Source organism: Nicotiana tabacum, chromosome 8 (genome assembly GCF_000715075.1).
Source record: "Nicotiana tabacum cultivar K326 chromosome 8, ASM71507v2, whole genome shotgun sequence".
Lineage (NCBI taxonomy): Eukaryota > Viridiplantae > Streptophyta > Magnoliopsida > Solanales > Solanaceae > Nicotiana > Nicotiana tabacum.
Genome location: NC_134087.1, coordinates 191,296,889 through 191,310,483, shown reverse-complemented (window position 1 = coordinate 191,310,483; position 13,595 = coordinate 191,296,889). Strand labels below are relative to the sequence as shown.

The 13,595-nt window shown below is 38.2% G+C and overlaps 2 protein-coding genes across 2 annotated transcripts; both read left to right on the top strand.

Annotated features, from left to right (window-relative positions):
* The first annotated feature begins 313 nt into the window (after positions 1–313).
* On the top strand, positions 314–880 carry LOC142163459 (uncharacterized). Its single transcript, XM_075220745.1, has one exon. It carries the CDS (start codon positions 314–316, stop codon positions 878–880), a length of 567 nt encoding a protein of 188 aa, XP_075076846.1.
* Positions 881–11,637: 10,757 nt separating this feature from the next.
* Positions 11,638–13,313, top strand: LOC107797534 (peroxidase 3-like). Its single transcript, XM_016620435.2, has 4 exons — positions 11,638–11,949; positions 12,109–12,306; positions 12,390–12,552; positions 12,730–13,313. Exons 1-4 carry the CDS (start codon positions 11,740–11,742, stop codon positions 13,143–13,145), a joined length of 987 nt encoding a protein of 328 aa, XP_016475921.1. The 5' UTR covers positions 11,638–11,739; the 3' UTR covers positions 13,146–13,313.
* The last annotated feature ends 282 nt before the right edge of the window (positions 13,314–13,595 follow it).

Genomic DNA, 13,595 nt, shown 5'->3' with positions numbered 1-13,595 from the left:
TCGCTCCAAATAATAAATTCTAATGCACCCAATACCGATAATGAACATGAGGAAGTAGAAAATGGGACGAACGAGACAGTAACTCATGAGACGACGGGTCGGGTCGTCACAGTTAATCTCTGAGGATTATCTCTATCTAGGTAATCTGTTTCCTCTACTCAATTAGCTTAATTCCATTTCTGTGTTCATTAATGGCGGAAACTCAATTCCGTATACTAATCCTCTGTACCTTGGGCCATCAGATACTCCTGGAATTGTTCTAATTTCTCTGAAGGTTATAGGATCAAAAAATTATGATTTATGTAGTAGAACGATGAAAATTGCTCTTCTAGGAAAGAGGAAGTTAGGGTTTGTGACTGAGACTTGTACAAAGGAGTCATTCACAGCTGAATTGAATGAGCAGTGGAAAACTTGTAATGTTATTGTTTTGTCGTGGCTTATGAATACAATTTTCACTGAACTTTTAAGTGAAATTGCATATGCTTCGAATGCACACCTTGTTTGGGAAGATCCGAGGGAAAGATTTGATAAGGTGAATCGAATACGCATTTTCCAATTGCACAGAGCCATTGCCAATTTGACACAAGGACTTGACTCAGTTTTGAGTTATTTTACTAAGCTGAAAGGTCTATGGAATGATTATGATGCATTAGTGCCAGCTTCAAACTCAAGAGAATACAAGGAACATCTCCAACAACAAAGGCTTCTGCAATTTCTCAAAAGTTTAAATGATTCATATGATCAAACTAGACGACAGATCCTCATGAAGACTAATGAACCCTCACTGAACCAAGCTTATGCTATGATGATAGAAAATGAGTCTCAACAGTCTCCAGGGCTAGGTTCAGTAATTGAGAAGAGTGATCCAATGGCTATGTAGGTAGAAAGAAATCAAGGATAGAAAGGCAACAAGCCCTTTATGCAATGTGGCCTAAAAGGTCACACTAAGGAGAATTGTTATAAGATTGTTGGATATCCTGAAGATTTCAAGGGAAGGAGGAAGCCTGGCAACAACAATGGAGGACAATATGGTCATGGCAATAGGGGTCAATTTGGCTTTGGGCGTGGATCTCACCAACACATTACTGCAGCCAACAATGTGCTTGGAAACATTGATGCTAATTATCAAGGATCTTCATCAAATTAGTGATGCCTTAAGAGGAATAACTAGAAAAGCACCATATTTCACGGAGGAGCAATACAAACAGATTCTTGAGCTACTGAACAAGGACACAACATCTAACTATCAAGTCAACATGGCAGGTATAACAAGTGAATTTTTGCCTAAAGATCATTTTGAGGAATGGATTGTAAATTTTGGTGCTAGCCATCACATAGTGACTTCCAATGATAGACTAATAAATGACAAGAAAACCTCTAGAGCTCCTAGTAAAGCAGTTCACTTACCCAATGGAGATAGAATTCCTATTGCTCTTACTGGTTGGGCTACCATATTTGGCAATGAAACGATACATGATGTTCTTTATGTCCAAGGATTCAAATTTAACCTCTTTTCAGTATCCAAACTAACCAAGGAACTCTGGTGTTCAGTGAAATCCTGACTTTGTGTTGTTTCGGGACCTCTATAGTTGCAGGGTGAAGGGGATTGGTAAGGAGATAGGAGGCTTGTACATATTTAGAGGGGCCAATGGCATCAATAAGGTACAGCAGGGCATAGTAGTTGTTGCAGCAATGAAGGAAGACTGCAGGCTATGGCATCAAAGACTTGTACACTCATCCCTTTTAGTCATGAAGAATATCACCTTGCTAAGCAAGAATGTAAATAGTGAGTCATTGAATAATTATCCAGTCTGTCCATTAGCCAAATATACTAGACTGATGTTTCCTAATAGTACATCCAGAGCTGAGGCTCCTTTCTCTTTTGTTCATATGGATCTTTGGGGACCTTATAAGATATCCCACCTTTGATAAAAAAATACTATTTTTTAACTGTTGTTGATGATTTCAGTAGATATGCATGGATTTATCTGCTACAACTTAAATCTGAAACTATAGTTGCAATTAAGAATTTTTTACTTATGGTAAAGAATCAGTTTGGTAAGGTGGTTAAAGTCTTAAGATTAGACATTGGCATAGAGTTCTTTAACTCTCAATGCAAGGATTTACTGCAAAGTCTAGGAATTCTGCATTAGAGTAGTTGTGTTCATACTCCACAATAGAATGGTGTTATGTAGAGAAAGCACAGACATATTCTGGATGTGGCAAGAGTCATAAGGTTTCAGTCAAAGTTGCCCATTAGATATTGGGGCATGTTTGTTACAGCTGTTGTGTATTTGATAAACAGACTTCCATCAGCTGCACTTCTAGGAAAGAGTCCATATGAAGTAATGCATAACAAACTACCATCATTAACACATCTGAGGATGATATGATGTTTATGTTATGCAACAGTCATTCCAAAAGGGGATAAATTTGCAGAAAGGAAAATGCAGTTGTGCTCATAGGATATTTTGAGAGACAAAAGGGATATATTCTGATGGATCTAACTACAAGACAATTCTTTGTCAGTGGAGATGTAGTCTTCAAGGAATCAGTATTTCCTTTTGGTCAGTCTACTATTGAAACTGATTTAGAAGATCTTAGTTTCTTAGAGCAACCTAACTATGATGTCCCTACTTCAGAAGTCATTCATATCAATGAGGAACATGATCAGAATGCAGAAGCACAAGAAACAGCCACAGAAGAAGGAAATGTGATACATAATACAGAAGCACAAGAAGCAGCCACAAATGAAGGAAACGTGATCTCTCAACAAGCTGCACAAGAAACAAATCCCATGAACACTATGATTGATCCATCATATGAAAGCATGCAAGAAGAAGGGTCTCAGCCTCCCATAAAGAAGTCAACTAGAGCACCTAGAGAGCCCATCTAAACAAAGGAATACATAGCACATGGGAAGTCAAATAGCAGATATCCCATAACAAACAGTTTGTCTTATAAAAGAACTACTCTTGTATACCATTCCTACTTAGCAAATTTTTCTAATCTGATAGAACCTCAAAACTTCAGGCAGGCTGTGTAGGATCCAAGGTGGATAGAAGCTATGAAACAAGAGGTCAAAGCACTAGAAGACAACAGAACATGGGAAGTAGTTGACTTACCTCATGGAAAACATACTGTAGGATCCAAGTGTGTGTATAAAATTAAGTATAAGGCTAATGGTGAAGTTGAAAGATTCAAGGCTAGACTTGTTGCAAAGATATATCCAACAAGAGGGGCTTGATTACCATGATACATTTTCACCAGTGGTGAAAATGGTCACAGTAAGATCAGTAATAGCCTTAGTTATTTCAAAAGGTTGGAACATATATCAAATGGATGTTTACAATGCCTTTTTACAGGGAGATCTTTGTGAAGAGGTATATATGGACATGTGAAGGGTTTAGAAGACAGGGGGAGCAGAAGGTATGCAAGCTACTAAGTCCTTATATGGGCTTAAGCAAGCTTCAAGACAATGGAATATCAAGTTGTTTGTTGCTTTAACAGAGAGAGGTTTTGTGCAGAGCAATCATGACTACTCCTTGTTCACTTTAAGAAAGGGTACATGTCTGGTGAGTATCTTGGTGTCTGTTGATGATCTACTTATAACTGGAAATGATGAGAGGCTGATAACTAAAGCAAAACATGTTCTTCATCAGAAAATTCAGGTTGAAGGACCTAGGTGAGCTTAAATATTTCTTAGGAATTAAAGTGCTAAGGTCCAAGGAAGGAATAATCTTAAAACAAAGGAAGTATGTCTTAGAGCTCATATCAAGTATGGGGCTTAGTGCAACCAAGCCAGCTGCAACTCCTTTGGAAACTGTAATGACCCGACCGGTCGTTTTGAGCTTTTGCACTTCGCTCGCCAGTTCTTGGGCATTACTTGCCCCGTGTGGTGTATTATGACTTATGTAAATCATTGGTGTTGGGTTTCAGGTTAATCAGAATGAATTTGGAAGAATAGTCTCAGTTGAAAGCTTTAAATTTGAAAGGCTTGACCAAGAGTTGACTTATGTGTAGTTGATCTCGGATCGGAATTTTTATGATTTTTCTAGCTCCATTAGATGATTTATAACTTAGGAGCGCGATCGGAATTGGTTTTGGAGGTCCGGTGTGGAATTTGGCTTGAATTGGCGAAAGTAGTATTTTAGCGATTTCCGATTTATAGGTGAGATTTTGATCCAAGGGTCGGAATGGAATTCTGAGAGTTGCAGTAGCTTCATTATATGATTTGGGATGTGTGTGCAAAATTTCATGTCATTCGGAGGTGATTTGGTCAAGTTTTTGATCAAATGCGTGTTTCGAAAGTTTTTGGAAAACTTAGGCTTGAATTCGATGTGAATTGATGGTTTTGATGTTGTTTGAGATGTTTTGTTGATTGGAAAAAGTTTGAATGATTTTATGGGGTGTGTTGGCATGTTTAGTCGGGGTCACATGAGGCTCGGATAAGTTTTGGAAGAGTTTTTGGAAGATTTTATCGTTTTGAGCATAAGCATGTAATGATCCAAAGGTCCATTTTTAGTTCTAGAGATCGAAATATAATTTCGAGACTTCTAGAATTTTGATAATGAATTATAGGACTGATCTGAAAAGTTTGGTCTAATTTCATTAAGTCGCGATTGGGTTTTTCACACGAAACATGAGTTAATTGTTTAACGAGTGAAATGGGTATTGAACTGAGCAAATGAGCTCCGAATTGAGTTTCGACTGAAGGGCTATATTCGTATTATTATTTGTGACTCATAGGAACAAGAATCATCGAATTCCGAGTTCGTATGATGGAGTTAGAGCCTTTTTAGTGAAAAGAAAAGCTGCTGCAATTTTCTGGGCAGTTCCTGCATTTTTCGCTCGTGATGATATCGGGCCCGTATTTTAGTTCTGGTGCCTGGTACAGATCTTATATATGGTTGAAGCACTTTCTGTAAAGTTTGGTTGAAAACGGACGTCATTTGATGTGTTTCGGACTCAAAATGAAAAATTTGATGTTTTATGAAATTTGAAAGAATTCTTGGATTTTAAAGCTTAATTCATGGTATATGACGTTATTTTGGCGATTTGATTGCACGGTTAAGTTCGTAGGATGTTGTTGAGTTAGTGCATATGTTTGGTTAGGAGCCCCGAGGGCTCGGGAGTGTTTCGGAGGTGTCTCGGAGTGATTTCGGACTTAGGAAAATTTAGAGAAAAATTGCAGAAATAGTACCCAGTAAACAGTACCGTGAACAGTAACCGCGCGTGAACAGTAACCACGCGGGGTGAACAGTGATTCGTGAACAATACCTGTGAACAGTGCAGTGTACAGTAACCCCGTGAACAGTACCGGACAGAATGTTAAGTTTGGGAGATTTTCCATTTTTAACGATTTGGAGCTCGGATAAGGTGATATTTCGGGAGATTTTCGGAGAGAACAATGGGGTTAGTATTCTTAACTCAATTTTGGTTAGATTACTCGAATCTATTACAAGTTTTGGCATTTAATTCGTGAATTTAGCGGGAAAAGTTAGAAACCCTCTCGGATAGAATTGAGAATTTGAGGGTCGAAATATTATGGGAATTTGATAATTTTGGTATGGTTAGACTCGTGGAGAGATAAGGAACCCGTTGATGTAAAAAAATTTGAATTTCGAGACGTGGGCCCAGGGCTCGGGTTTTTGCTAATTTCGAGAATTTTGGTATTTTTCGATTGTTTTGATTGGGCTTTGTTCCCTTATCATATTATGACATATTCGTTCTGATTTTGGATAGATTCGATGCATGTGGAGGCCAATTCGAGGGGCAAAGGCGTCGCGGGCTAAAGAAGTAGCCGGTTTGAGGTGAGTAATGAGTGTAAATGATGTCCTGAGGGTTTGAAACCCCGGATTGCACATCATAATGCTATATTGAGGTGAGACACGCGCTGGATGAAGAGCGCGGGTTCCTTTACTACTGAGGATTGTGACTTGGTCCATCCCGTATTGATGATTTTACTGCATATTTGATTGAAACTGATTTGTTATCATCATATTTGGGTTGTTTGTCATATTTGGGCTTCGTGCCAATTATTTGAATCCTTCGTGAATTTTTATCACTATTTCCTCACTGTTTTGACTTATATTTAAACTCAGTCCTGTTGATGATTATTGTTTTACAAACTCAGCCACTTTTATACAGATTTGAAACTCAAATGATATTTCTAAATGATATTTTGGGCTGAGAACTACTGTTTTACAAATGCCCAAGGGGCTTGTGATGATTTTCGGACTGAGTGAGGCCGAGGGTCATATGTGAGGATATGCTGAGTGATATGAGGTCGAGGGCCTGAGTTACTATTTATGCCACGCGGTGGCTTGAGTGATGTGAGGCCGAGTGCAGGCCTTATGAGTGATGTGAGGAGGCTTTCAGGCCTTATGAGTGAAGTGAGAAGGCTTTCAGGCCTTATGTTATTATTGCGCTTGGGCTATAGGAGCCCCTCCGGAGTCTGCACACCCACAGTGAGCGCGGGTACCCATGTGATTTGAGACAGTGGTAACAATAACACTGTATGATGTAATTTGGTCAGGTAACAATGACTGACCAGGACAGTGGTAACAATGACACTGTATGATGCAATTTGGTCAGGTAACAATGACTGATCAGGAATAACACCGTGAGGTCAGGTAACAATGGCTGACCAGGAACTAATTTGTGCTCGAGGGGCTGGTACTATTCTATATGATTGCCCGAGGGGCGAGGTTTATATGTTCATTTTGCATACTCACTTGTCTTTTACTTGTTTAATTGTGGTATTTGTGCCCGAAGGGCGGATTTCTGTGCATAGCGGCACTAATTGTTTTGAAATTATTTCACAACTGTTGAAAAAATCATTTTCAAAAGAGGTTTAAAACTGAGCCAAGGTATTTTCTAAAGAATTCACAGTTTCATTGATTTTTCTCAAGGAGTTTTACACTGCTTCTATATAGCATGTTGGTTGTTTTACGTGTTTTCTTGCTGCTCAGTTATTATTTACCATTTATTACTCACTGAGTTGGAGTACTCACTTTACTCCTTGCACCTTGTGTGCAGTTGTTGGTATTTGTTCACCCGGTAGCGGGTATTGGCTGCATGGAGGCAGAGTTGTAGAGGTTTTAGCGAGGTGACTGTCAGCGTTCGCAGTACCACTGTCTTTCTATGTTATTCATTATTCTTGTTCAGTGTATTTCTAGACTATAAAGTGGAAATTTCATTCTTATAGATGCTCGTGACTTGTGACACCCCAGTTAGGGCTGTGTCGGGCTGGACTTCCGCATTATTATCTATATTTGTGTTAATTAACTGCTTTAAAAGATGAATTGGGTTAGACTGGCTGGCCTTGCCTTCAAGAGAGGTGCCATCACGATCGGGTTCGGGAATTGGGTCGTGACAAGTTGGTATCAGAGCCTAGGTTAATTGGTCTCGCGAGTCATGAACCGGTTTAGTAGAGTCTCGCGGATCGGTTCGGAGACGTCTGTATTTATTCGAGAGGCTGCAGAACCTTTAGGAAAACTTCACATTCTTGAATTCTTATCGTGCGTCCTTGATTCATCTTGAAAAGAAACTTTTGAAATTCCTTCCACGCATTCGTACACGCGCATGAGCGCTCAGTATCAGATGTGCCTCGATGGATTGTAATTCCCCGATCAAGGGGCGAGATGCGATCTCTATAAATTGATGTTGGGCCAGTCTGAAGGACTTGAGGCCGGATCTTGCCTATGGCTTGAGCACTGAGGTGCTGATTGTGCGAGCAAGTATTTTGAACCTTTATGTTCGGTATTGTCTCTATTAGTGGGAATCATGGCTGGATAGCTACGTGAGGAGTATGATAGTACTGCGAGATGTATCTATATGACTTGGAAGTGACGAGGAAGGTCTACTGGATGATAGATGAACTATTGAGTGTATGATTTCCATTGTGATAGGATGTGTAGTCCCAAGTTATGGGTACGTGAAGAATCTTTTTATTTCTCCTATTTGGAGTGAAGTAAATTTCATGTTACAGTATGAGTTTAGACTCATGAAGATTAAGTGATTGTGTAATGTGTATGGCAGTGGAAGGTATACAAAAAATATTAACTAAAGGTAAAGCTAGTGGGTAATTGGCTTATGAGGGGAATCTATTTGTCATACTAGTTAGATAAGTCTGGGAGCTGAGATCGCTTCTGTAAATGTATTATGACGAAATCGTTGAGTCAAGGAGACCACCTTGAGGGTCGAAAACATTAAAGAAAGAATATGTTCTTACTCGGTTGAATAGCCCAATAATGGAGGATTGAAAGGTATTTTCTATGTGTTATGATTCAAATAAGTGCAACGCATATCCATGTATCAATTTTGATAATATAATACATGTAATATTGAGATTAATGTTGTTGATATACATTGTGATGCTTTGTCAAGTTGTGGACGTGTTGTTAGGATGGTTTTGGTGATTCTCTGGCAAGTGGATATGCCCAATTACAAAGGAAACTCTACCGAAATTTTTGAAAAAATTTGGGACTTAGTAAAAAAATTTGTCGCCTAAAGAGTGGGCTTAACTGTTGTGTGAGTGAATGCAAAAATTGCAGAAGAGTTAAAATTTCCGATGATTCGTGTTTCCACAAGCTTATGAAGGAGTGAGTTTAATCTCACCATGGTATTACGGTAGCAATAGAGTATATGTGTTGTGATCTATAGCTTCGAGCCAAGTTGGGGAGCTTGCTATTGGTTAGCGGATTGTACGGTTATGTACTATGTTAGTTCCGATTTGATGCATGCTGGTGAATCAGTTCTGGTTGTGGAAATTAGGCCGAGAATGGCACGAGTGAAGGAAATTTTTTGACAAGATGTCATGAGCTCGGATGAGCAGGAGATAAGTTTCGATGTTTACGGTAAGTTGAAATTGTCTTCAGCGTCACCTAAGATCGGTGTTTTGTAAAAAGGGTTTTGCGTCCCGGTTAATGACTCTTGATTGCTCTTCAGCGTTAGTGTGATCGATGGTTTGGAGGTACGCTCTAGATATTGTTGTGGTAGGTTGTGGGAGTGTGTCCCACGGAAAGATTATATAAGTGTGGCATGTGATCACTTGATTGATTAAAGATGTAAACCAAGTATGAAGTTTGTGATGGTGTCGTTAAATTCCAAGGTCTTGCCTGGAGGGCACTTGGCATATTGGGTTGTGAACTGGGGAGGATTACCCCGATTGTGATGGTTGTTCTTGTGTGTTATGAGAAAAATGGTAGTTATTATGGATCTTTGAAAGGTTATCAGACTAGTTCAGTGTGATCAGAATCGGCTTGAAGTCGATGGATAGATTTAATATGAATAATGGCTCTATATCAGGCCAGATGTGTGCATTTTAGTAACGTGGTCCTCATGGAGGAGTAGTTAGGTTGATGTTTCATTGTCAGATATTTCGCGTAGTGATACATTGCGCCGTATGAGTTGTGAGATGACTTGAGAAATTGCTATGTGTTGAGAATCTGTGTAGGAATGACGTTATATGAGCATCTTGGCTCTTGAAATTCAGATTGTACATCGCACCTCAGTTGTGCTTGAGTTTTGTAGCTTATAATGCTATATGTCCCTCAGAGATATTATTATGCACTTAGCATGCTTACGACCGATACTCGGTATTTTGTTGTAATGAGCAAATTTGGCTCGATGTGCATCTCCTTATGTGAGATCTATGTGTGGATCGGGTGGCACGCCGCCATGGGTATGTTATCTGGATCGGGTTGCACGCCGCAACAGTATGATTTTGAGTATAGTTTTCTATATGCTATTTTGTATGCCTTGCTTCCTGTTTTCTAAGGAAAGTCCGTAGTAGTGCGTGGGATTGGTAATTCCTTCCCGAGTTTGCTTTCCTTTTGTACCGCATTCGAATTGGTATCCTATTGGCATATTGAGGCATCATATGCGACTTTTGATTATGTCTAGGGTGGCTTATTGCCTGAGCAGTTCGTACTGGGTGAGACGAGATCATTGAATTTGAGATTAGTGCAATCTGAGTATATGAAGTAAATTAAGGAGCTAAGACCATGATTTTTCTCAAAATGAGGTGATAGTTCTTGCCAGGAGTATAGAACCAACGAATCGTTGTCTCGACAGTGGTCATGAATTTCTTGAATGGTTGATCTGGGAAATGGTTATGGCTTATTGCGTGTTTCATTATCATTGGCAGTATATGAAAGTGCTGGAATGAGACTTTAGTTGATAAGAGGTTTTCTATAGCATTGGGCCAATTGAAATTTATTTCTTGGCCCATTTTAATAATAAATTCCAGCAGCCCAAAAGCTTCATACAAGCTGGCCCATTTTTTTTTTAACAAGAAGTTGGCTCATTTCTTTTAAAATAGATAAAGTTGGTCCAACATTTATTTGCATAATTTTTCCCAACTATAAAGCTCGAAAAAATAATAATAATATCAGATTTTTCTACTATTTTAATTAACTAGTTTTCCTTTAATTAATTTAAACGTTAGGCAAATAGTAGGTGCGCTTTAACTTCACGGACTCACTTGTGTAGCGTGACGCTTAACTTTTAATAAGTTAATTCACCAATTTCATGTCATATTCAATAGTTTTAATTAATTTATAAATCTTTTGTCATAATCACGGATTCGCTTGCGTAACGTGGTAGTGACATTTAATAAATTTTCTGAAAAAAAGAGGGTTAATGTTTCCTCCAACACAATTGCAGCAATTTTTCAAAAGTAAATAATGTGCTAACAATCGTCTGTCATGACTGCGGATTCGCTTGCGTAGCGCCGTTATGACTAAATAATAAATTTCGTCGATCACGCATTCGCTTGCGTAGTGTGGTTATGACATCTTATTATTCAAAAATATTCTTTAATTTTTTCTAATAATCAAGAGATAAAAGAGGATAGGTAAAACATGAAAATAATATAAATCACAGTTTGTCCAAAATTAATTCAAGCCAAGTTTAAGTCAATAAGGCGACCGTGCTAGAATCACGGGACTCGGGGAATGCCTTATACCTTCTCTCCGGTCAACAGAATTCCTTACCCGAACTTTGTTTTCGCAGACCGATTAAAATAGAGTCAAACTTTCCTTTGACTAGGGATCCAAATAAATGGTGACTTGGAACACCGAAAAAATCAATTCTAAGTGGCGACTCTGAACAATAAAATAATCCCTATTCAAATTTTGTCACTTTAATTGGAAAAACTCTTTGGCCCATACACATATTATTATTATTTTGAGGGGTAGAAAAGGGGTGTGACAATAATTTTCTCACAAGTGAAGTATGGGGAGGGTAAAATATACATAACCTTATCCCTATCCTAAAAGCACTCGAACTTCACTTGTACAATTTTCTAAGCAGTACAATTTTGCAGTACAATTTTCCGCTTTGAACATCATTTGCGTAAATTCCTACATATGCCATTAGCTTCATTATTCTCTTAGTTATCTTTAAGTTAAATCCAACAAGGAGTCGATTCCAGTACACAAGAACACAAAAAGGGAAGATCGGTCAACGTGATTATGACATATGATCTGATTGAACACGTACAATAAGTGCCAGACTCTATAATTAATCACTTATGTAATGTATAAGAAAAAAACTAAAAATGACAAAAGAAAGATAAATATATCGAAAATTAAACATATGTAAGTTAGAGCTAAGACGCGAACTGCCTATAAATTGGCTCTAATGCTGTTGGAGGAAATGTGTTTACAGAAACACAACAAAACATAAACAAGATTCTAAGTATCACGTTTGAGAATCAAGTAGCAGCAAATAATGGCTAGAATTAGCTCTTTGGGTTTTCTAGTATTGATTTTTGTAGGAATCCTAGGGTCTAGCCATGGCCAGTTACAACTCAACTTCTATAGCAAGAGTTGCCCAAAAGCAGAGAAGATCATTCAAGACTATGTCCAGAAGCACATTCCTAACGCTCCATCTCTTGCAGCTGCCTTACTCAGAATGCATTTTCATGATTGCTTTGTCAGGGTAAGTATATACATTTAACGTAATTGGATTGAGACGGACTTAAATAGCGCGAGACATAACATGCTCGGGATTGATGCGTAATTTTTGTTGTTCACATGCAGTAACTCATTTGCTATATTTCATTTTTGTGATTTATTCTCTCTTTTTGGGTATTGGCAGGGTTGTGATGCTTCTGTGCTCCTGAATTCCACAAAGAGTACAGGAAATCAGACCGAAAAAGTTGCAATCCCAAATCAAACACTGAGAGGATTCTCATTTATTGATGGTGTTAAGAAAATAGTTGAAGCAGAATGTCCTGGAGTTGTCTCTTGTGCTGATATTGTTGCCTTGGTTGCTAGGGACTCTGTAGTTGTAACAGTAAGCAAAATATTGAATAAATAATTCTCAAATTCTAGCACCATTTTCTATTCTGATTAATCCTTTTCTTGGCATATTAATAGGGAGGTCCATATTGGAATGTTCCAACGGGTAGAAGAGATGGAAGAATATCAAATGCATCAGAAGCCTTAGCAGACATTCCAGCTCCAACTAGTAACTTCACCAGACTTCAGTCATCTTTTGCCAAGAAAGGACTTGATCTAAAGGACTTGGTCCTATTGTCTGGTAACTCAAAAAATATATATATACTCAATTAATTTTTCTAGTCCACATTTATATATATAGGCTTTATTAATATAGACTTGACCTCGGGATCTCTGTCTCTGATATCATGATGAATTGCGTGGCCATCTCATTGAAAAGTTAGCCGACTTTTATTTACTATATTTTAACATGTTTCAGGTGCTCACACTATTGGAGTTTCTCATTGCCCATCATTTTCCTCACGTCTGTACAATTTCACTGGAACTTTTGGTACTCAAGATCCATCTTTGGACAGTGAATACGTGGCCAATCTTAAGGCCAAAAAATGCAAATCCGTTAATGATAATACCACAATAGTCGAGATGGACCCTGGTAGTTTTAGGACATTTGATCTTAGCTACTTCAAGCTTTTGCTCAAGAGGAGAGGTTTGTTCCAATCTGATGCAGCCTTAACGACGAGTTCTACGACAAAAGCATACATCAACCAACTTGTCCAAGGATCACTCAAAGAGTTCTATGCTGAATTTGCTCAAGCCATGGAAAAAATGGGGAGAATTGAAGCGAAGACAGGTTCTAATGGTGAAATTAGAAAGCAATGTGCACTTGTAAATTAATAGTCCAAAGGACTCTTAATTAGTTTCAATCATTTTGTGTTTTGTATTTATGTGTGTTGTGTGACGGTGTGAATGATTTGAGGTACATGTATCATGTTTTTTTTTTGTATCTATTCCTTACTGTTTTTGTAACTGTATGGTTTTTTCTTGATAATAAAACCAAGATGGTACTGTTTCCATAACCTACAGCTTCAAGTTGAGAACGGTCACGTAATTATTGTAAGTCAACTTAAACTCATATTGTAAAATTATACATACGGTCAATGTACATAAGATAAATTCTTGTTCCTCGACGACTTTTATTAATAATTAACTTAATGTAAACCACAAAATGTCTTAAATGTGACAAAGTTGACTTTAGACCTTGGTCTTGTTTAGTCTCTCTTTCCTCTGTGTGAACACGTTGATGACTTAAAATTTAAAATACTTTAGACGAAGTTTAGGAGTATC